Below are 25152 nucleotides of genomic sequence, written 5' to 3' on the forward strand. Positions count from 1 at the left end.
CTCCCTCTCACTCTCTCTCCCTCCCTCCCTCTCTCTCTCTCTCTCTGTGCACTCCTACCCTGCGGGGGCTCGGGGTGTCAGGATAAAATAGCTCACTGCTGCCATTCAAAAATGTAATTTTTCAAAAAATGCTACTGCTGTTCTCCAACTTCAGCCATCATGACTGGGGTTGTTTGGACATGTTGTGTGCTGGGACTGAATGAGGCAGGGTGTTGTGTTGTGTTGTGTTGTGAGTCAGCGTGGAGTCCTGTTTCAAAGGATATCAGTGAAGCCTCATACAGGAAGCTCTGTGGATGCATTAGAACGCGCATGAACAACTGACTGCTTTTGTTTGCATGTGTTGAGAAATGTAGTTTAGCCCTCCCCCTATGCTGCTGTTTCATTATACAATTTCACTTCCTGTCACTCAGCCTAGCATAAATGAGCACACAAACGCTTATAAAGCTTATAAACACTACGGTATGGAGAACCCTTTTCCCCCTCATATAAACAACAGGTTCTTTCAATCTGTTCTCGTCACAGAATCCATTAGGGTCCGATCACAAAACACAACGTTGTTTCCTTACAGGTGCCATGATTGGTTACCCAGCTTTGTTTCTCGGTCCCTTCTGTTCACAGGCACCGTGGTGATGGATGTCAGTGTTGGCTAGGCCGCAGTGTTTTGGTTGTGGCCGGGAGCAGCAGCAGACGCTTACAGAGCCTGGCTGAGAGTGCGCGCAGGGCAGGCAAACTCACCGTTGATGGTGGTGTCATAAGGCTGGGCCTCCTCATAGTAGCCCTCTTGAGACTCTGCGGGTATGGCAGGCAAGGGAAACGGCTCTCTTCCCACCACACACTGTCGGGGGGAGGGAGAGAGAGAGAGAGAGAGAGAGAGAGAAAGAGAGAGAGAGAGAGAGAGAGGGAGAGAGAAGGAGGGAGGGGGAAGAGAGAGAGAGAGAGAGAGAGAGGGTGGGAGAGAAAATTCACATCGCTTAACTTCCTAAATTTCCAGAGGTCATGACTTGGTAGATTTAATAATACAGTATAAACTACAAACAGCCACACACACCTACCCACACACACACACCCACGCACCCTCAAGCTGAACCTCTTGTAAGCTCACACTCCTCGAAAGCCCACATGAGATAATTAGGGCCTGGGGCCCCTCCAGAGATACACCCCCCTCTCGCTTATTCATTACATTTCTCTGTCGTTTTTAATCTTCCTCTGTCTTCCTCGTCCTCCTTTCCTCCCTTTTTCCCTCCTTTTTTCTCCCTGCACCTGTCTCATCTTCTGGCTCTCGTTTGCTAACTGTTGGGGGAATTCCGTCGGCATGTAACCGATCTCCTCTCTCTCTCTCTCTCTCTCTCTCTCTCTCTCTGACCTCAGCCCTTGAGAACGGAGGCTGGGCCGGGATTCTGCACGTGTTTGCCTGTAGGAGTCATCGCCCTTCGGAGTCAGGGCGTGGGTTTTCCTGCACTTGTCGGCACCCCTCTCAGCACCCCCCCCGCCCCCCTGCCCTCCCTTCTTTAAATCAGAGTCGCTCTCTGTGACCACACACACCAGGGGCCAGGGCCACGGGCGGCGTTCCCACCACACCACCACTCATCCCCATCCCAAGACCAGCTGTGGCGGAGAGGCAGACGCCCCCAACATGAAATCTCTGCAGCCTCAAATCCAAACTCCAGGCTAGACAAACATCCATATCCACTGCGCTACTCTGCTGTGAATTAGTATCAGGTGTTTATAGCCTTTCAAGACCTTCAGTGCATACTCTTGTGGATAATATAACATGAGTACGCAAGGGAAGAGCTTGACACACACTTGAGTGACATATCATACGCGTGTATTCCAACAGGGATATGAGGGTTGCGTATGCAGTGGTATTCTTGTGTTAACATACCAGAAATCTGAAAATGCATTTAACATGATGACTGGTAAGCTTGCAGATTTGTTTGAACACACAGATGAATATTGGAAAACTGGCTCTGTCAAGACCTGGGTGTTACTGAGTGTCCCATCATCAAACAGGAATCACAGTAAATGACCAGGGGCTAATCGCTGGAATAGAAGCCACTCCTGGGAATAACTACGCATTTCAGTGCTGACTGATGACAGGTTGTTAAGTTCACAGTCAAACTTTGGCACATGAAATTCAGCCAAATTTGCACCCCATTTTGGCAGTAAAAGATTCATAAAAAGGGTGAGATTGTTTTAATAAATCTATCTGGCTTCCACTTCAGGCACCCATTTATGTCATAATCCTCCTCTCTGATTTTAAGAGGAAACACAGTATTCCCTGTGGAGGTGACAAGTTACAGTGTACTATGACGCACGGGCCAAAGGAGTGTGTGTCAACACATACAAACACATACAAACACACACACACACACACACACACACACACACACACACACACACACACACACACACTCACACACACACACACACACACACTCACACACACACACACACACACACACACACACACACATGCATGAACATGCTTGAGATGTTGTGGCTGCAAGTGAAAGTTATCTGATTGCTTCATCAGGATAGGTTATGTTGACTCACAGTCTCCAGTGTGTGGGTGTGTGACTCTGCTGTGAGTGGCGTGTGTGTGTGCGTGTGCGTGTGCGTGTGCGTGTGCGTGTGCGTGTGTGTGTATGTGTTTGTGCCATATCATGACCAATGATCAAGTTGTGACATAATCCCAAACAAGTTGGGACCTAGAGATGAAAAGCACAGTTACAGCTGGGGTATTTTAGGGGGATTTGATGCACCAGCTGTCCCTCAGTAGCCATTGAATAATAGAGACGAACGTAGCAGAAACTCTGTTTTTCTCATCACTTTCATTATCTCTGTCTCTCCCTCTCTCTCTCCCTCCCTCGCACGCTCCCACTCCCTGACACACACTCACACACACACACACACACACACACACACACACACACACACACACACACACACACACACACACACACACACACACACACACACAAACACAGCAAACATACGCTAGAGTTGAGGCATCTGTCTGTGATCCATCTGTCTAGAACAACAGCATATGCATACCAAAACACCCCGACCCCCCCACCCCAACCCCTGCCTCTCTTTCTCACTATCACTGTCCCTGTTTTGGTACTCCTCTGCCTGGAAACAAAGGTCAGTATGATGAGTCAGATCTCCAGAGCATCTGTTGACATACAAGTGTGTCTCTGTGTGAGCGTGTGTTTTTGTGTGCCTGCGTGTGTGTGTGTTTGTGTGTGTGTGTGTGTGTGTCTGTGTGTGTGTGTGTGTCTGTGTGTGTGTGTGTGTGTGTGTGTGTGTGTGTGTGTGTTAGGTGTGTGTGTGTGTGTGTGTGTGTGTGTGTCTGTGTTTGTTTGTGTGTGTGTGTGTGTGTGTGTGTGTGTGTGTGTGTGTGTGTGTGTGTGTGTGTGTGTGTGTGTGTGTGTGTGTGTGTGTGTGTGTGTGTGTGTGTGAGTGTGAAAGAGAGATAATCTATGTCTGTGTGCCTGAATGCACTGTATTCATGAGTGTAAGAGAATGGTGTTTGGACATCATAACAGCTAAACCACAGAATTTAGATTGCCGAAGCAATTCTACTTTAAAATCATAAAAGTTTGTCTAGCATTACCTAAACATAAATTCATACCTAAATTATTCATTATATCAGGCTATCAAAAAATGAATATATTAGTTTATATTTATTTTGACCACTCCTTGCTAAGACATACACTGACTTGTAGAGACTTGACCCCAATAAAAGATGTAGCCCTGCACACTGTAAGGCAGTCAGTAAATCATAGTGCAGAACTTTAAGTGTCCTTCTATCAACTGCAGGACCCCCCAACCCCTCATTGTCTAAACAGACTCTGTTTCCATAGTGACCCCCACCCCAAAATCCTTCATCTCCATGGAAACATGTGCTGAGGAGGAGGAGGAGGAGGAGGAGGAAGCAGATGAGGAGTCAGGCATGAATAATGTCGAAGACACAGCCTGCTCTGGAAGAAGGGAGGGAAAAAAGAGGTAGAAAAAAAAGAAAAAAGAGGAGTGGGAAAGAGACCAAACGAACACCCAGAAACATGGAAAATCCCTGGTTCCCATGCCAAGGCTCCACTGCAGAGCAAACACAGTCCGGCTGGGACTGAACGCCTGGAGGGTAAGCCAGAGGCTAGCTGCTGATAACGCTAATCGACTGTATGTGTGACCTACTGAAAGGGTAGCCATGCATGTGGCTACGTATTTGAATGAACTTCCAGTGCAGACGGTCCATGACAAATGTACTTTGAAATGGAGTTTCCATAGTATTTCCTAATGGCTTCTGACATGCCTAACATGTTTCCTCTGACGAGCCTGCAACACAGTGCAAACATTCCTTTGACATCATTTACATTTACTTATTAACAGTTTTGGCAGGGATTGTATGAATGCTATCACTATCTTTTTTCCCCCTAACACTATTAGTAACTTGTGCACAGTATGTTAGCCAACTCCCTGATTACTCATCTGTTGGATAGCTCTTTAGGTCTACTTGGCTACGAGCTGAACGACAATTCAAAGCCAGCAGTCAATCAGTGTATTCCCATTACAGATAATATATGCATTATCTGACATATTTTACACAATATACCATCAGAATATTAGATATACTGAACAGTAGTTGCCTGTTTGGTATAAAATGGTCAATGCAGTTGTAACAAATTCCACTACAGTAGAGACACACTAACATGTCTGCATGGAAATACCACAGCTGGTGAGTGGAGTGGCAGTAGAGCTGTTGGACCTTGGAAAGGTCTGAGACACTAAGTGTGTTTGATCGCTTAATGTCTTTACGTCATAGAAGTAAAAGTGTAAAAACAGCAACTGTGTCCCACCATTTTACATTCCCCTACTCAGATATCTTAGGGGTGGTGTTAGAGAATAATTAACCTCAACACAAACACAAAACAAACATGAACGTATCAGCCAGATAGTAATAACTGGTTCAAATGATAGCGCTGTGGGCTTGTTGCACTTATGGTGTAGTAATAAGTGTAATTAGAGCAATATAGATGCATTCGCTTATTATCGTTCTGGTAGGAGTTATATTAAGTTGACATTTATACAACCCTTACTGTGGTTAACCAGTAAGTGTAGGTAATAAAGTATGCAAGTATGCGTGTGTGTGTGACTGTGTAGTGCATACATGTCTGCATGTGAGTAGCTGCTCATGTTGCAGGCCCCCTAGCCCCCTGACTAACTGACACATCTATCTTTAGCTCAGCTGTATTTCCAGGCGACGCGCGGTGATATGACGCTGCAGAAACCCCCTGTACACGCACTTTCAAAAACACGCCACACTCTCTTTTGTTTGGCTGGCAGGAACTCTTTCAAGACCCTCAACATTTGTCCTGGCGTACGTTCCACTGAAGCGATCGGCTTACTGGCCCAGCCTGCAGGGGTTTCCCCACCTTCATGGAACCCCTCCTCACCAGCTGCCCGGGACCTGAGGCTGACACTGTGCCCTATTTTGGAGCCTCAGAGCTTGGGGAGGGAGAAGAGCTGGCAGGTCCCTTGAGGGTGCGTGTGGGGGGCAGTGTTTTCACAGTGGACCGAACCCTGCTAGCAGGCAGCTGCGCTTACTTCCGTGGACTGTTCCGTTCTGGAATGCGGGACAGCCGCACAGATGAGGTTTACCTGCAAGGTGGGCTGCAACCAGGAGGGTTTTTGGTCGCTCTAGCTGTGGCTAGAGGGGAGCGGCCCCCCCTACCGGATGCGGATCGGCTCATGGAGGCCGTGGAGTGTGCTGCATTCCTCCAGGTGGAGGCGCTAGAGAGCCACCTGGCAGACATATTGGACACTGATAACTGCCTGCTGCTGTGCCAAGCAGCGGCTACTTTTGGCCTACACAAGCTCTTTACCAGCGCTGCTACGTTCATCTGTGATTCCTACCGCGATCTGAAGTGGGTGGCAGAGGAGTCCCTTCACCCAGACATTCTGAGCTACATTGAGACGCTCACGCCAGCCTCCTTCATAGCCCTGGGTTCCCACAGCCCTGCCATGAATAACCTCCAGAACACCTACCGCACTGTGTGCCACCTGGATGAGGAGCAGGGCGTCTGGAGGTTCCTGACCGACCTGCCGGTGGACTCCAGCACCTCCATGGCGGGTGTGGCTGTGCTGGACGGGCGGCTGTACGTGGTCGGGGGTGTGGTGGGAGTCAGCAAGGTGGCGGTCGACCGTGGCTTCTGCTACGACCCGCTAACAAACACCTGGACTGACATACCTGGTCCTACTCAATCTCGATATGACTTCACTTTACTTGGCCTGGAGGGTAAGTTGTATGCTTTAGGAGGTGAGCATGGCAGGAAGATCATGTCATCTGCCGAGGCCTTTGACGTAGCTGCAGGAACCTGGTCTTTCATAAAGCACACCCCAAGACCAGTGGCAGGAGCAGCAGGGGCGGTATGCCGGCGTAGGATCTTCCTATGCTTCTGGAAGCCTCCAGATATCACAGACATCTATGAGTACGTGCCCGCTGAGGATGAGTGGACGCTTATCACCACCATGGTGCGTCACCAGAGCTACGGTCACGGCATGGTGGCTCACAGGGACAATCTGTACGTCATGCGCAACGGGCCCAGTGCGGACTTCCTACACTGTCTGATTGACTGCTACAACATTACCACGGGACAGTGGAACACTCTGCCAGGATCCTACATCAACAGCAAGGGGGCACTCTTCTCTGCGGTGGTCAGAGGAGACTCTGCGTTCACCGTCAACCGAGCCGTCACCATAGAGTTTGCCGTGGGCACAACAGGGTGGAGGAACCGCAGGGAGGGGACAGGCTTTCCCAGGAGTGGGTCACTATGGACATGTTTGCTCAGACTGGCCAGGGCAGGATCACAAGAGGAGGCAGAAAGAAAGGAGAATGTGAAGGAACATGATGGAGATGAAGTTATTAAAGAGAACGGTCTTGAAGACCATGTGTAGATACTACTCTTGAAAAAAAAACAGTAATTTGTCTGACAGGATGTGGAGACAATCAGAAATTCAATATGATTTGTAACTTAGCCATTTGATGAATAAAGATATTTGTACATATTTTTGTAAGCCCAGTCTACGTGAGGCAGAGCTCCTATGGCATTGATACAAGAATGTCATTCATGCACATCCACCCTGTCCAGAACTGCAAAATTGCACACAGACACACACATATACTATTGTGACAACAAAAAGAATGATTACTATGCTTTGAAGAAAATCATTAAGTACTCCTCTTCTAGTTAAAGACACAGTACAGAGTTTTTTTAACAAATTAGCGGGCTAACTTGCTAACAGCTAACTTGGCTGGCAAACACCAACAACAGTACTGAAGGCCCGTGAGAAACACTTTCTAGCTTCCTAACTAACTTAAGTTGGTGATATATTTGGCTACGCTGTGGTGTAAAAGCTGCTTTTTCACTATCTAGCTTGCTAACTAACTTAAGTTGGTGATATATTAGGCTACGCTGTGGTGTAAAAGCTGCTTTTCCTATATTCTCGTAGGGTTTCAAACCTGGAGCACAAACCTACTTAGTGTATAGCCTGGGAGGCTAGAGGGAACATTGGTGTTCTTATCTCCTCTCCGCATGACCATTTACCATTAAAATGTTATATTATCTACCTCCCTATAGAATAAACCATAAAATGGTCAAAACATTCATGATACTGCTTCGACTAGTGAGTGTGTGTAATAAAACATGCAAGAGTGTGTATTGATGTTTCTATGTGTTTCAATACTTGTTAGTGTTTGTGTGTTTCTATACTTCAGGTCTATGTATGTCTGCATGTGAATGTCTGCTCAAATTGTGAGACCTCTGTCCACTGCCTGACATTTCTATCTTTAGCTCAACTCTATTGCCAAGGGACGCAGTAATATGACGCTGCAAAAACACTTTGTACACGCACTCCGAAAACACCCATGTAGCCTCCACACACTCATAACAGTTTTATTTACTGTACTCCCAAGCAGGAACTCTCTAAAGACCCTCAAAATTTGTCCTGGCACACGTTCCACTGAAGCGATCGGCTTACTGGCCCAGCCTGCAGGGGTTTCCCCACCTTCATGGAACCCCTCCTCACCAGCTGCCCGGGACCTGAGGCTGACACTGTGCCCCACTTTGGAGCTTCGGAGCTGGGGGAGGGAGAAGAGCTGGCAGGGCCCTTGAGGGTGCGTGTGGGGGGCAGTGTTTTCACAGTGGACCGAACCCTGCTAGCAGGCAGCTGCGCTTACTTCCGTGGACTGTTCCGTTCTGGAATGCGAGATAGCCACACAAATGAGGTTTACCTGCAAGGTGGACTGAAACCAGGAGGGTTTCTGGTCGCTCTAGCTGTGGCGAGAGGGGAGTGCCCCCCCCTACCGGATGCGGATCGGCTCATGGAGGCCGTGGAGTGCGCTGCATTCCTCCAGGTGGAGGCGCTAGAGAGCCACCTGGCAGACATATTGGACACTGATAACTGCCTGCTGCTGTGCCAAGCAGCGGCTACTTTTGGCCTACACAAGCTCTTTACCAGCGCTGCTACGTTCATCTGTGATTCCTACCGCGATCTGAAATGGGTGGCAGAGGAGTCCCTTCACCCAGACATTCTGAGCTACATTGAGATGCTCACGCCAGCCTCCTTCATAGCCCTGGGTACCCACAGCCCTTCCATGAAGATCCTCCATGACACATACCGCACTGTGTGCCACCTAGATGAGGAGCAGGGCGTCTGGAGGTTCCTGACCGACCTGCCGATGGACTCCAGCACCTCTATGGCGGGTGTGGCTGTGCTGGACGGGAAACTGTACGTGATCGGGGGTGTGGTGGGAGTCAGCAAGGTGGCGGTCGACCGTGGCTTCTGCTACGACCCGTTAACAAACACCTGGACTGACATACCTGGTCCTACTCAATCTCGATATGACTTCACTTTACTTGGCCTGGAGGGTAAGTTGTATGCGTTAGGAGGTGAGCATTGCAGGAAGATCATGTCATCTGCCGAGGCCTTTGACGTAGCTGCAGGAACCTGGTCTTTCATAAAGCACACCCCAAGACCAGTGGCAGGAGCAGCAGGGGCGGTATGCCGGCGTAGGATCTTCCTATGCTTCTGGAAGCCTCCAGATATCACAGACATCTATGAGTACGTGCCCGCTGAGGATGAGTGGACGCTTATCACCACGATGGTGCGTCACCAGAGCTACGGTCACTGCATGGTGGCTCACAGGGACAATCTGTACGTCATGCGCAACGGGCCCAGTGACGACTTCCTACGCTGTCTTATGGAATGCTACAACATTACCACGGGACAGTGGAACACTCTGCCAGGATCCTACATCAACAGCAAGGGGGCGCTCTTCTCTGCGGTGGTCAGAGGAGATGCTGCGTTCACCGTCAATCGAGCCGTCACCATAGAGTTTGCCATCTCCACAACAGGGTGGAAGCACCGCAGGGAGATGACAGGCTTTCCCAAGAGTGGGTCACTATGGACATGTTTGCTCAGACTGGCCAGGGAAGGATCACAAGAGGAGGCAGAAAGAAAGGAGAATGTGGAAGAAAAAGATGGAGAAGAAGCAGTGGAGAATGACCTTGAAGATCATAAGTAGACAATTCTGTTTTTTTCTGTTTGGTTTCTCTGCATACACAATCAGACAAAAGCCCTTTGCTCAATTCAACATGATTTGGCTAGCACTTGGAATAATAAACAACAATAATTTGTTCATGCTTTTGTAAGGTTAAGGCTAAGGTTTTGCCTGAGTGATTCACACCCACACACACACTTAGAGATGCATCTGGACACTAAACAGAGAGTAGAGTTGACTAAAAATAAACACACAAACACGCGCATCCACCACCACATACACACACACATCTGGAGTTTGCATAGCGAGAAGTGAGAAGCCATGCATCTGCATACAAATACATGCGCACACACACGCTTCCAGCAGAAGTTTTGCAGCTCTCACACACCTCCCAAACCGCTGGAGCAGCTGCTCTTGATCAGAAGCAGAACCTCCGTGCCCCCCCACCCCCCCCCCCCCCCCCCCTCCCCAGTCCTCCCCCCCCGCCCCTCCTGTGGACCGGCTGCAGAGTTCAAAGCCGTCTCAGAGGGGACGATTTAAGCCCAGACCCCCGCCTGCTGGTCTGTCTGACTGCCTGCGAACCTCCCTCTCTCACCTTGGGCCAAATCGGGAGTCTTCCACTATTATTTTTCACTTGTTCTCGCTCTCACTTCCCTCCGTCTCTCTCTTCACCTGTCCTTTGCCATTCTCGTTTATGTCTTCTCTCTCTCTCTCTCTCTCTCTCTCTCCATGTCTGCCTCACACTGTCATTCCATCTCACTTTCTCGCTGAGAGAGAACCCATCATCGACTCCCTCTTAACACTTCTCCCATTAACTCCACACACCCCACACGCCTCTCCCTCCTTCTCTCTCTTTCTTCTTCTCCCTTTTATGCTACTGGAGGGAGGTAGGGGGATTAATACCCTGGCTTCCGCTGGTGATTGCTGTGCATATTAAAGGGCCCGGGATTTACAAGCTGTCAACAGCGCTTTCTAACCTGCGGATGGGAGACGTTCTGGTTATTTGCAGTGTGGTCCATAAAAGAAATAACAACCAAAAGGGCGGGCGGGTGTTTTAAGCAAGCGTGAGAACCAGATAAGGGCGACAGTCATAGAGGAAACGAGTGGCATTAGGAAGGTTTTCAAACCGCTAATAGATTGCTAATACATTTACCACTGGCCTGTGGTGGTGGTGCTGGTTGAATGCCTTGAGACAGTGTTGTTGTGAGTGTTGAGTGCGTATGTATTTGTGGCTAACGGCAGTGGTGACCTAGTTCAGACAGATGTGTGGTGGAGTCTCAGGCCGGGTGCTTAGTGCTCCATGGACAGAGTCTCCCCCACAACACCCTCCCCTAGAAAACAAATATTTGGCGCGTGGCGGGTGACAGCATCAGCAGAAAACTGCACTACAGGGAAGGTGACCCCAAATACATGTCAGCAGAGAAAGACAAAATACTCAAAAAGTGATCCGTTTGGAGATTTTTCTCTCCCCCTTCGCTCCTCCTCCCGTGCTCCTGCCAACCCTCCTCTGCTGTGAAGAAGTCGCGGGTCTCCGACACGTCAGCGTTTTCACATAGAGTCAATAAACTAAACCTTACTTCCAGCTGACTGTGTTTAACAAGTTTCATGAAGACAGCTCTCATCTCCAGCCATTTAGTGGCTGACACAACAAAAAATGTTTTACAGGTAGACCATTACAGTATGTCCCTATGCAACCCTTCAACACTAACATCCAGCATGCTGGAGTTGGATTTAACAACTTAGGGTTCCAAGAAGCACTCAAAACACTCAAGACATAAAAGTGTAAAGAATGTTAATTCATGACAGATGTGCACTGATGGGTAGTTAGTTAAAATAATGTATGGTGATGTGAGTGTGATGTGATTGTGATACTGATGGTGTTATTGATCATGTGACTGGGCGGCAGGTACTCACAGATCTAGGTGGAGGCAACTCCGGCAAGCTCTTCTGAGGGCCTGGAGCATACTTCCCATTGGCCTCTGTCTCAGGCCTGTGGTCTGCTGGCCAAACACAACCATTCACACATAGACAGACGGAGAGAGAGAGAGAGAGGGAAGGACAAAGACAGAGAGAGAGAGAGAGGGAGAGAGAGAGAGAATGACACAGACAGAAAGACAAAGAGGGAGAGAAAGAGAGAATGACACAGAGAGAGAGAGGGAGAGAGGTTAGTCTTGTCATGAAAGGCTCATTAGCATGACTCATGAGGTCAACTCCTAACACAGGAGACAGTTCACATCCTACACTAGCACTGAAGAAGGGAATCATCAGAATGTAAACACGGCGAACAAGTCGAATGTTTACATCTCGCATTAGCCCCCAAGTCGTTTACTGGCTCACGGGTCTGATTCCCGTTTTTTGTCTGCCTCTGTTTATTTTTTTCTGAATGGCTGGAGGCCATGTTGCAACTGCTCTCCTCAGGCATTCCACTGACTTCCTCTCTCAAGAATCCCATCTGCCTTGCTGCAGGAGTGTGTTGGGAGAAAAAAAAAGGTGGTGTTTTGAATGAGGGCAGCCGAATGAGAAAGTCATGTGGAGAGACACAAAGGTGAGTGTTTGCTCACTTGGTTACAGTAGCGTGTGACTGAGTCACAGTAGCCTTATGTCACAGCAGTTTATGTGTTTACTATGTCTGTGTTAGTGTGTGTGTGTGAGTGTGTGTGTGTGTGTGTGTGTGTGTGTGTGTGTGTGTGTGTGTGTGTGTGTGTGTGTGTGTGTGTGTGAGAGAGAGTGTGTGTGTGTGTGTGTGTTCCTGTTTTTTGGATTTTAAGCTCAGGCTGGTCTATGTTTTTCTCACAGCTGTGTGTGTGTGTGCATGCATGTGTGTGTACCGTACCTGTGAGTGTGCTCTGCATTTACACATGTTTTTGGGATTTTAAACTCAGACTGGTCTATGGTTTTTCTCACAGCTGTCTGTACTGTATGTGTGTGTGTGTATGTATTTGTGTGTGTGTGTGTGTGTGTGTGTGTGTTTGTGTTTGTGTGTGTGTGTGTGTGTGTGTGTGTGTGTGTGTGTGTGTGTGTGTGTGTGTGTGTGTGTGTGTGTGTTTATATGTCTGTGTGACTGGACTCTTCTGCCCAACCTTCTGAGTTTAGTCATAATAGTTTTATGGCAGTTCCCAGCTCCAAAGAAAATGTTTATCCAAGCCTTGTGTATCAGCCATTGAACCCGGCCGCTCTTAAACTCTATTTAATTCCTCAAATTGCTTAAACGACTTTGGTCACGGTGTGTGGGTTGAGATGAATAAGCTTCTATCTCTTCCTGATTCCACTGCCTGTCCGAGGTCCTAGAAGGATCACATAACAAGGGTGAGATTACTGTACACCAGGCTGGCTGAGTTGTTTGGGTAAGGTGGGAGGACATGACTAACCGCCCAGATAAACCTGCAGGTGTTCCCTGTTGTCGCCTCAGCACATGAAAAGCAAACATAACTCACTTAAGGCACAGGGGGGAGGAGAAAGACAAGAAAAAGAAGAAGTGTATGACAAATTAGAGCTTTTTCGTCTGGTCTCGCAGCGTAGCTGTGCGCTCAAAAGCAAAGCAATGACTTGGCTCGTTAAACTCGCTGATCAAAGAGATTGCGATATGCGACGGTCTTTGTGGCTCAGGGCTGTTTTTTTTTTGTTGGGGCCGACCCATCTCTCTCACTCTTTCTCTTTCCTCTCCCTCCCTCTCTCTCTCTCTCCCTCTCTCTCTCCCTCTCTCCTTCTCTCTCTCTCCACCTCCATCTCTCTCTCTTTGCCTCTCCCTCTCTCTCCCTCTCTCTCTCTTTCTTCCTCTCTCTCCCTCTCCCTCTCTCTCAAGGGCCACCATTCCTCATGATGGAATCTAAACACAACAGCTTGGCCTCATATGGGGGTCTGGTGAACTGGGGGGAACGCAAAAGGGAGGTTAGTGAGACGGCAGACAGGAAATGGGGGGCGGGAGGGGTGGTGATGGTGCAGAGCGAGGAAGGGGGAGCGTTTAAGGGGTTGGGTGCGGGTGGGGGGGAATGGGTTAGGGAGGGTTCAGCGCCTTTCCACATCCACGAATGGTCACCGCAACTGGTCTCTGCGCTGAAAATAACACTGACGCTTCCGACAGCAAGTGAAAAGAGTTTAGACCCGCAAAGTCCAGGATAGAGAGAAAGAATAGAGAGAAAAAAGAGAGGGGGGGACGGGGACCCGTCACGTCTGCTCCTTTGCCTGTCACGTCTCTGAAAGGTCACGAGACACAGAGTTTCTCAGAAAAGACCATAACTCCAGAAGATTCCAGGAGGTCTCTGTTTTTGAGTTGAGGGGACCTTTGCCATCTCACCTCGGTCTGTTGGGGCTGGACTCTTGTTGGTGACGATGACTTTGTTCATGTAGATGTACTCCTCATCCCCACCTGTTCAAAACACACACAGAAAAACACACTTTTTTTTTGCAAGCAAGGAACTACTTTCAAGCATTTTTTTAATGTAGCGATTGGTATGCATTTGGTGCTTGCTAAGATATAAGAAAAATTATGATTTTTTAACAATTGTCCGTGGATGTCCATAATTCATTTGCCTCTCAGGGTTTAACAGTAACTCATATTAATTTACTATTGACAACCTCTCCTTCAGTGACCTATGACACACATGCTACTTCACAAGAGACTGACCAAAGATTCTTTGAAGCAGCTATTGGCCACTAGTGATTTGCTGTATGAGGCACACAATTTCTCTCCAGGAAAATATACTGTAGCTTCAAAGGGTGCCATTCCGGAAGGTTCTGACAGACTGTCATGCCTTCCAGAACCTATCACAGAGTTATGGCCGATGACATGACTTTCTTTTCACACAAGTTCTTTGTAACAGTTGAACCTTTTCAGCTCCCCTCTCTTTCACTCAAACATGCACTCCCAGAAGACATAGGGAGAGGAACAGAAGTAGTTCTGTCTTCCCGCTCTCTCTCTCTCTCTCTCTCTCTCTCTCTCTCTCTCCGTCATACTTCACCTCCCCAAATCTCTACTCTCTTTCTGTATGTCACTCTTGGCCTCTCGCTCTCTACCTCCCAGTGTTCTGGCCTTCCCTCTGCAATCTCCCTCTTCCAACACCCATACACTCTTCAACACTCCCTCTCTCTCCCTCACTCTCTCACCTTCATCTTCTCTCTCACTCCCTCCCTCTCAGTCTTTCTCTCTTTTACATCTTCTTCTTTCTAATTACCTCCCTCTCTCTCAGTCTATCTTTCTCTCTCCCTCCCTATCTCCCAGTCTCTCCCTCCCTCTCCCTCTAACTACTCCCCCCTCCCTCCCTCCCTCTCCCTCTCTCTCTCTCTCTCTCTCTCTCTCTCTCTCTCTCTCCCTGAGAGCCCTGAGAGCACCTCCTCCTGTGTCTTACCACTTCACCTCCAGATCAAAGGCTGTGCTGCAGTGGCTGAGTGAGAGGGGAGCTGTAGGTTAGGGGCCAGGTTCCTATCACAGTAAAAGGCCTGACACAGCCCTGGGCCTCAGGCCTGATTGTATGTGAGAGAGAGAGAGAGAGAGAGAGTTTTTACTGTCTTGCCTGCAACAGCATGGCTACAGTGACTCAACGTCAAAGCACAACCTAACGATGTCTGCTTGCAGTTCTCCAATTTACCGCCCCACCACCACCCCCAGCCCCCACCCCCAGGGATCACTCACAAAAAAAATCCCGCTTTTTGAGTTTATGCTAACTTACTCCCAGTCAGACCCCGAAGAGCAAAAATAAATCTAATTAAATGATAAAAAAGGAGGGGGGTGGGGGGGTATCCAACAGGTGAGGAGAGGAGGTAGGATATCCAGGAGTCACAGGCGAGCTCCTTTGATATGGTTATGAGGAGGGAGACGGAGGGGTGAGAATGCGTTTTTCTGCTACAGTAAAAACAGATTGGGGGATTGGTGCGATGGAAATGAGGGCTATTTATAAGCCGCTACTCCAGAGGAAGTGAGTCTCCCTGGAGGATAAAAACAGCCTCAGAAAATGATACAGTTTGGAGCCAGGGGAGGAAGTCGACAGAGCCCGAGACCAGAACATAGAAACCTATGTCTCTCGCTCGCTCTCTCTCTCTCTCTCGCACTCGCTCGATTTCTTGCTAACTTTCACTCTTGCTTTCACTGTTTCGCCTGTTCACTTCACAAAGAGAAAGAAAAAAAGGGGACAGAGGGGGTGTGTGGTATGTGACAGAGTGAAAACGCTGCAGAGCTTCTACAGCAAAGGGGACGGAAAACTAATGACTTGAACACAGTGCAAAAACTTTTGGGAGAGAAGGGAGGAGGACAAAAAACAAAAAAACAAGACAAGAGCATGACAGATGAGAAGACGACAAGCAGAGAGCCAGAAGCCCCGGCTTCTTGAGGGATACCCGGCAGGCACATCCCACACATGACACCGCTTGGGCAATTACTGAACCCCACTGAGACACAATGCTGGAGTGCCAAGCTGGAGTGCCTAGCTGTTGTGCAGTGCTGGTGCAGGGGCAAAAGGATGCTGTACACTGAGTGAATGTGTGTGTATTGAGGAATGTGTGTGTGTGTGTGTGTGTGTGAGATTGAGCATTTGTGTGTGTGTGTGTGTATGCTCACCTGCATATGTGCCGTTAGATCTGTAGGAGTACAGCAGGTCTGTGAGGAGACTCTTCTGAACCGTGGCGTTTCCACTCAGCTTCTCCGCATCTAGCAGCTTCAAGAACCTCTGCAGTTCCTCCAGCAACCGCTCCAGCACTGATGAAACACACACACACACACACACACACACACACACACACACACACACACACACACACAAACACACACAAACACACACTTTGTGTTTAGCACCAAAACATTAGTCGCCACTGTGAGAAAAGGAACTGTAATGGGAACTTCGTTCCCTACACACTAAATCACTAGAATCTACACTTGTGCTAAAGATACACACTCATCCATACGTAGACATAATGACTATATAAAGATAAAATGCAGCTCATTGACAAAACAAACTCTGATGACCAATACAGAAGTCTGCTCAGTTCCCTCATTCACAGACAAGGTAAAGTCATTTCCTGCCAACCAAGCTCAATCAAGCATTTGAGCCTTCTATTGAACCGAAACACTTTCTTCAGGCCTGTTTTCGTTTCCTTGCACCTGAACACAAAACATCAACCCACACCAGTCTTTAGCTCCCCAACCGCCATCCATTCCCTATCTACCGCATAGATTGTTTGGCACACACATGTGAAATCCTTGTAATTCTGCGGTTCTGGCCCGGGTAAGAATGGATCGGTAGAAGAATCAGACAATCCTTTGTGGTGACCTCATCCTCCCCTTATGACATTAAGCGTATGTGTGATGAAAAAACACATTCCATCCAGGGTCACAGTCACATGCACCCCTACATGCACGTCTTTCAAGACCTGGACGCTCGAAATGAAAGCCTTTGAAAAGAACCCTTATCGGAATCCTTCTGCAATCCCGAGGGGGTTTTAGAGTGGCTGTATTGGATTTCAGGATTTGAGAAGAATTTCGGAATACAAAATATTTCTTTAGTGTGTCTGATATATTAGAGTCGGGATTTGCGCGCCATATCCTGTGATGATGTTTTGGTGTTAACTGTACTCCCCCCCCCCCCACACCTCTCTTTTCAGTTTATGTATGTGTGCATGTGTGTATGACCTTTCACTGAATTTGCATGTGTGAGTGAGAGTGACAGTGACAGTGAGAGTAAGAGAGAGAGGGAAAGAGGGGATGAGAAATAAAGAGAGAGAGAGAGAAAGAGAGAGAGTGAGAGTGAGAGTGAGAGGGAAAGAGGGGGTGAGAAATAAAGAGAGAGAGAGACAGAAAGAGAGAGAGAGAGAGATTATAGTGTGTCTGAACCAGCAGAGGAGGAAGCTGGAGGCTGGAGGGGTCAGGCTTTGGCCAGGGGACGGAGTAGGAGCGCAGGGGAGCGGAGCAGGGAGGGGGGGGGGGGGGTTTGGAGCAGGGGAGTTCGGGGTGAATGGGTGCGCTTTGTCCTTCTGCCCAAACGGGCGATGCCCTGCCCACACTGCTCCTCCACAAGCCGGAGACCATCTCTCTCGCCTGCGCCAGCCCGCCCGCCTGGAGACGTTGTGGGGTGCTCTTTGTGTGCCGTCCCCCCCCCACCCCACACAAATACCCCACCCTCAGTGACCCCCCCCCCCCCCCCCCTTCTTCAATTGGACAAAAAAAGCCTGCTCTTCTGTTCCTTACGGTGACAGGCTGCGAGAGAGAGATTGAGGGAGAGAGAGAAAGAGAGAGAGAGCGAGAAAGAGAGATAGAGAGAGAGAGACAGAGATAGAGAGAGAGACAGAGAGAGAGAGACAGAGAGAGAGAGACAGAGAGAGTGGGAGAAGGGGAGCGGACAACACTCCGTAGAGAAACTAGGCCACATTCTCACAGGGTGTTCAATCCCATTAAACAAGCGCTGCTGGATCCTACACCCTATAAGTCTGTTTGATGTGTCTCTGCTGCAGAAACACGGCTAACGCTTCATGGCTTTCACGACGATCATACACCACTCAGTATGAAGAAGGTAAGAAAACATGGACCTCAGTACATGACTGAACTACTCAGTGTGCTGTTATGAGTTGCTCTTTTTTTTTCTAAACTTGAGGAATCGCCCTGGGTGTTTTTCACACACACACACACACACACACACGCACACGCACACGCACACGCACACACACACACACACGCATATGTGTAGAGTACATACACACACTCTCACAGTGATACTCACACACAAACAAACACATACACCCAGGGCCCTGAGGGTGGGATCCAGCTGGTTCTTGGAGATGAAGCTTGGTGCCTTCACACCCCTCTGTTAGCCTTCCATTACACCAGCCAAGCTCTCTCAATGCTGAGTCAGCCAGAGCCCTCCAGATGGGGATCCCTGCGTCATCTCTACACACACTGACTTAATGAATGCATGGGTTTTTACACACACACACAGACACACACATACACACACACACACACACTCTCTCACACTGACGTCCATTCTCACACTCAAAGTATCATATTTTCCTTCTCTGCAAATGATTAGCGTTAGCTGGTTGCTAACCGTTTTATGTTGTGTGGTTTTGCTTTAATGTGGGTTTAAGCATTTGCCAGTGCGCAAACAAGCAAACAAACAAACAGACGACCAACCCATCCCAGGTTTCTCCCTAGTGCCTTCGTTTCTCAGCCCACTCAGCCAAGAATGTACCCCCCCATACCCCCACCACCCCCTCTTATTTCCCTCCCTCTTCTTCTACCCTACAAACATTTCCCCCCTTGTGTTTTTGGAGATTGACTTAGATGCCCTTCTCGGGAGGGACCCTGGGAATGGCCAGTCAGCTGACTGGTGGTCTAGAGAGAAGGCTCCAGAGTTTCCACTGGTTACCACTTGGCCAGGAGCCCAACACGGTTCCGCACAATTCTCACACAGACTTCTTCGCCGCAGACAAATAAGGCATTAGCAATCCACTTCCCTTTAGAAACAAAATAACCTTTGTGTTACAGGTATAGAGCTATCAGGAACTCTCATGATTCTTTATGTCTTCATATAAAGATTTAAAAGCTGTGGTTACTGTATGGTTCAGATATGTGGGTTAGCCTCAAGTGACCTTTGGTTGCACCTAGAGGCTTTGTCTTTTAATTGTTGACCATCTCAAACACAACAAAGCAGGCAGATCAGATTTGTACTGAAAGGAATTTCCTCAGTAATTGGGTGATGGTTTACACTTCCTGCTCTCTCTCTCTCTCTCTCTCTCTCTCTCTCTCTCTCTCTCTCACACACACGCACACACACACACACACACACACACACACACACACACACACACACACACACACACACACAGATATTATCATACACCTACCTGAACACACATAGTGGATGGAGGAATATTCAGTTAAATTCCAGTAGCTTCATAGGCATGGCCGTTCATGTACAATGCCTGAGCAAAGGCAAAGGCAATGATAATGATAATGGATATTGTTTATTGATAGTTCTGCTTGTGGATTTATGAGCCCTTACTGGATCCCACACAAGATTATCTGAACCAACAAACAGAAGCAACAAATGAGAAGTGCTGATGATATATAAACATTGACATGCAGTAGTGTTGGAAAAATCCCTGTCTCTTTGAAAAACAGCAGAAAAAGAACAAGGCTAAGTGTCTGAAGATGCTTCCCCACAAAATGGACAAAATACACATCAGTCTAAATAAGGGGTTGGTTTCAAACAGCTACTTAGCTATCCTGGGCATTTTGGTGGCAGTTTGGCGTTCGCTAGTGTCCAGTGTGGTCTAGATTTGAGAAGCCCTATTCCCGTCTGACACTCAAAATATGCCTAAAGACCGGCTGTGGTGCGTTCACTTAGTGGGGAACACCAGGCTCCGTGTCAGTGCATCCTTTTGCCTGATTCTGGAGGGTGAAAGCCGCTGTTTCAGCTAGCGAATGCTCCAAAAATGAGTCTGAAAACCCCCACAAATGAGGTGCGGTGAGTCAGAACTGGTTTGTTGATGCCACTGCACCTAAAACATGACCTGAAGGCCTTTTCTTGATCACTCCAAACCTCGCTTAACTCACTATCACATCTGCATGAATCAGCAACGTCATACGCCATAAGGAACAAATTGAAGGGGCTTCTACTCTGCAATTCAGTGTGTAGATGTGCTTGTGCGGGCACCTACCTCTAGCTGACTGGTGATATGTATAGCTGAACACACTGGAGTATGCAGTGCAGGTATAGAGCCGCTTGAGTTATCCTTCCTGGAAACCGTTATGGCCTCGAGGATTATGGAATCTATGTCTTTTTTCCTTCTCTCAGAGACAGGAAGCTAAAACAATTCAGTACTGACAAACTCCGGGGAGTTGCATCCAACTTGCATCAGCTGTTGATTTTGGCAAAAACATGATCCAGCGTGGACACAGAGGACCTGGAAGTCTTGAGTTGAGACCTGAGTCTGTCCACAGGCTGATCTGTCCTCGCCTGCAGCACAGCAGCAACAAAAGAAGACTTTGATGGTCTTTGAGGCTCTGATGGTCGGATGTAATGTGTTGATGTCCTGATAATTTGGTAAAAAAAACCTGGCCTTTTTCAAATTGCATTATGATTCCTGGTGCTCTTTATTCTTGTAGAGTAGTAGCAACATAGCAGTTAGCGTCTATGTAAGAGGGAGGCAGGCAGGCTTGACTCAAGTACAAACAATCTAGAGTACAACCAAGTAAACACAAAGCAGCCATGAGGGTACCACATTTAATTGTTGACAGCAAATAAAAAAGGCCTAGTATTACCGTATCAGCCTTCACACCGCAAAATAAACACAGCCATGGCTGCTGTCAACAGCTGGTAGCCACATGGAGGTTAATGGGCCAGCGTAGTCCTCAGATAATGAGGGAGTAGAAAGTTCTAGATCTTTTTTTTCCCGGGCCAAAACCAGAGCAGCGGAATCCACACTTCGACCACCGAGACCACCGCAACAGTGATCTTAATTCATTCCCAAACCACTGAGGCCTACTGGGCATTTTTGGTCAAAAGGGAATAGTTGAATGACCAATTGTATGATTGTCTTATTGGTGCCTGATAAAACATCCATCTGCAGTTTGTGTGTTTATCTGTCTACAGCTACTAAACCACTGCCTGCTTAAAGGGGGCCCACAGCTCTGAATGACGAACAGAACTGCTGAAAGAACTCAATTTCCCACAATCACCATTCACCCAAAGCTTATTGGCAATACGCAGCGTAGTTAAATTGACCAAGAAAATCAAAAACAAAGCTTCTTCCAAAAAGATAACCGACCAGAACTACTGACAGGACATGTCAAGCTGTATGCAACAGCTTATCTGCCTCTAGCTCTTCAAACAACAACTGCCACTACAAAACCACCAAGTCCAGGACATGCCGATGTCATCAAAACAACACACAGCGCACGCTCGTTTCAGAGAGTGATTAACCTTAGACTGGACAGAGAGAACTGCAGAGTTGAGCGAAAATTCCCATATTTAACCAAAACAAAACACCAACACATCATTTTCACGATCCATCTTGCAGTCATGTTTGTCACAACTCTGAACAGCTATAATGTATAACATACGGGGACTGCGTGGAAAAGACAGCAGAGTTTTAAGTGCCGTTATAAAACACTTATGAGGGACCTTCAGAGACACAAAGTGGACTGCTGAGTTGGATTCGGACAGGGTCATGGTCAGAGGGTGGTAAAGGGAGAGGCATTGGGCAATCCATCTGAATGGTTAAGCATCTTAAGAGAGTAGTCATTTGTCTCTGTCTGAAAGTGGGACAGTGTTTTTAATGTTTGAGGGCCGATGGAGTGTGTGTGTGGCCACAGCTGTGGTGTGTGTGTGTGTGTGTGTGCGCGCGTGTGTGTGCGTGTGTGTGTGTAACGAGAGTTAAGAGCAGTGCAGACTTCGAGACACCCCTGAGGCAGAGGAGTGGGTCAAACCTTCCTGTCCATCATCTGTCCACAGAAATGGCCCCTACCACACATACACACACACACACACACACACACACACACACACACACAAACACACACGCACATACTGGTAGACACACGTACGTGTACAGGGACATGCATTAACTCTTAAAAACACACACACAGTCTTTCTGGAACACACCCAAACACACACACAGTCTTTCTGGAACACACCCAAACACACACACACACCAGTTAATATTTCTCTCCCTGATTTTCCTCCCTGTAGCTCTCTCCTCTTCTCTGCATGAACCCTTTTCCCTGTGAAGTGGGCCAACTCTCCTTTCCCCAGAGTACTCTATTAAACCTCGAGTGAGTTCAGGGGGTGGGTGAGGAGGTGAGACAGAGAGAGAGAGTGAGAGGGTGTGTATGTTCATATGCATGTGTGTGTGTGTGTGTGTGTGTGTTTGTGTATGAACTTAGATCGAATCCTCCGCCACTGGTGTATGAATGGGTAGATGTCTGAGGCATTCATTTTAAAGCGCTTTGAGTACTCTATGAGTAGAAGAGCGCTATATAAATGCAGTTAATTTACCATTTACCATGTGCATCTGTGTATGTGTATGCATGACTGACTTTTATTATTAACGCAAGCCTAGGCCTACTTTGTACCATACTTCATATGGCAATCTATTGTTTAGCCTACATGGTAGAACGGATTTCTCATGGCCAAAGGGGGGGCCTGCCATGAAAAGTTTATGAACCACTACCCCAACACATGGACCTCTGCATCTCTGCACAAGTTCTACCTCTTTGCTGTGTTTTTCCCTGTGATCCTCTTCTCCTCTCCGCTATCAGTTAGCGAAGCTCTGCTACGGCCTGTGTGGGGGTTCACTCGGTGCAGGGGGCGGGCAGGAGCACGGTAGCTCCGGTCGGCCCCGGTCCCGGCCCGGCAGTAAAAGCACGGGGTCCAGCATGAGGCCCCGGTTCTCTGTGAAGCGCCTCCAGCCGCCCTGCTCCGCCGGCGAGGGAGCAAAACAGGAACAGATGCTGGCTCACGGAGCTCCCTCCAACAATAACTACCTCTCCCTCCACGGCCTCCTCACTTTCGCTTTTTTTTTCTTGTCTTTTCTTATCGTTTGGTCACATGGGCTTTTTCTTAATAAAGACAATGGATGATCTTTAGACTGTTTGAGATGAGAGCCCTGTAAAAACTCCATTGGAGCCATGTGCCATGGAAGGGACTGAAAGACTGAAAGAGACTTGGGGAATGATATTGTCAAGAAAGGATGTCAGTTAAGCCCTGGATTTTATCTCTGGTTTCTGTTTGTTTTTTCTTGTACGGACTATTTTTTTTCCATGCAGCTTTGTTTCAAAGATGTATTTATTTCTTTTTCTTTTTTGGGATGTGCTTTTTTCCTTTCTTGCTCTGCTTTTAGATCAGGGCTTGTCCTTGTTATGCTCTTTGGTCTTGGCGTCACGGCGATGGTGTGTCGGTTCTCTGATTGACATTTGCAGCCCAGATGATAATTATGAGTAATGTTGCTGGCAAATCAGAGATGGCTTTGGATGCTGTATTTGTTTTAAAAGGGGAACTGAGGTCACTGCTCTGTGTGTGTGTGTGTGTGTGTGTGTGTTTGTGTGTGTGTGTGTGTGTGTGTGTGTGTCTGTGCGTCTGTGTGTGTGTCTGTGCGTCTGTGTGTGACAGAAAGAATCAGAGAGAGGAACACAGTCAGTCTCACAAAGCACTATACCAGGGCAATCAATCAAGTGATAGTCACTATCCATGGTTTGTTGCCCTCAATGAAGTTTTTAAAAATGTACTAGAAATCTGCTGTTGTACCCTACTGCACCATAAGCTCACTTAATAGACGCCGGCCACTGCATATCTACTACCAGTAATAAATGCTATTTTTTTCTCTAACAGCTTAATGACCTCTTCTTATGACCTTTCCCTTGTAATGGCCTGGTTGCTGTAACTACTGATTGTGAGGTCGTTTGCAGTGTAAGTGCTCCACAAGTCAGTGGCCAAATCTGCAGTGTCTGATTGGCTTGCCTCAGTCTGGAACTACTATGACCTCATCGACACATAATTGGCTGATGACACAGCTGATGCGGAGGACTTCAGCCTCCACCATTAAATGTTCGTTTCTTTTGGCTGCTCCGAATCCCCAAACAAAAGTTCGAAATTAGGAGTAAAATTAAAACTGAGGGGGAAAAAAGTGTGCGGCGGTATAGACTGTGGGATAACTCGATTAATCCACACTGGTCCAGTTTCATGTTTGTAGCCGACGAGAGAATGCGTCAGTTGAATTTCCGTCATGGACAGGGACATTCTGCAGTCACTCGAACAATAACCCTTATTATACCTGCAGACTTACCTTTTCATGCCCAAGAGGGGGACAGAGAAGGAACATGGAACAACGAAGTGTACCCGATTAACAGAAACGCAAGGGACCTTCATATACGACTCAATTTTCTTGAGGCACAACCACACTATTAGACATTGCCGCCCACCACAGGTGCATGGCAACACTACAACTGAAAGGTATGGAAAACTAGGTGTTGCTAGGTGACAACGCTTATGATCAATGGGAATTGAAAGTCCTAAATTAGCTGATATGATATCAAATATCTTTTGTTGATTCTATTAGGCTAGTTAATGCATTCAAATATTTGTGGACTGATTTGTTTAATCCCGAAATTTCCACCTCTCTCATTTCCTTGTTCCAAAACTACACTATTAGTCAAACAGAAGGTTGGAGCACTTCACCTGAATCAGAATGGGTGCAGAGGAATGCAGATCAGAGGGAAGTGACATCAGTGGTGATGCACACACGCGCGCTTCTTTTTTTTGATTCCCACACGGCTGCATAGTTTAGCCCACTGAAGTTCCACAACAGACCCCCAGATTGCAGCACCGTGATGCAATCGGCCGCCCCCTAAACAACCACTTTGTCCTTTTGAAAGGTCCAAACCTCAAGATAAAGCCCAGACCTGACTGGATCCAACTCAAAATCACACTCGTTCCCTCGGCTTGGTCAGATCACCCACACGATAGCCGTGTTAGCGACCATTATAGCGCAATAGCGGTCATTATCCTGCACCCTGATAAGGCCTCTACGGAGACGCAGTGTAAACTGACGCGTAGCTTCAGGCGGCGCACATACGCCCACACTGAGCTGTGAGGACCAGCAGATCAGGT

General features: G+C 47.8%; 3 protein-coding genes across 3 annotated transcripts in view; 2 read left to right on the top strand and 1 right to left on the bottom strand.

Moving 5' to 3' along the window:
• Positions 1-25152, bottom strand: part of afap1l2 (actin filament associated protein 1-like 2) — a 44546-nt gene that overhangs the window by 14994 nt on the left and 4400 nt on the right. Inside the window, exons 2-5 of the mRNA XM_080835503.1 lie at positions 16110-16247; positions 13854-13925; positions 11474-11556; positions 736-835 (exon numbers count right to left, since the gene is read on the bottom strand). Coding sequence (XP_080691629.1) covers positions 736-835; positions 11474-11556; positions 13854-13925; positions 16110-16247 — 393 coding nt within the window. The remainder of the gene's footprint in view (positions 1-735; positions 836-11473; positions 11557-13853; positions 13926-16109; positions 16248-25152) is intronic.
• Positions 5356-7666, top strand: LOC308362336 (kelch repeat and BTB domain-containing protein 13-like). Its single transcript, XM_080834942.1, has one exon. It carries the CDS (start codon positions 5437-5439, stop codon positions 6952-6954), a length of 1518 nt encoding a protein of 505 aa, XP_080691068.1. The 5' UTR covers positions 5356-5436; the 3' UTR covers positions 6955-7666.
• Positions 7956-9691, top strand: LOC308362338 (kelch repeat and BTB domain-containing protein 13-like). Its single transcript, XM_080834945.1, has one exon. It carries the CDS (start codon positions 8069-8071, stop codon positions 9581-9583), a length of 1515 nt encoding a protein of 504 aa, XP_080691071.1. The 5' UTR covers positions 7956-8068; the 3' UTR covers positions 9584-9691.

Source organism: Sprattus sprattus (genome assembly GCF_963457725.1).
Source record: "Sprattus sprattus genome assembly, chromosome: 3".
Lineage (NCBI taxonomy): Eukaryota > Metazoa > Chordata > Actinopteri > Clupeiformes > Clupeidae > Sprattus > Sprattus sprattus.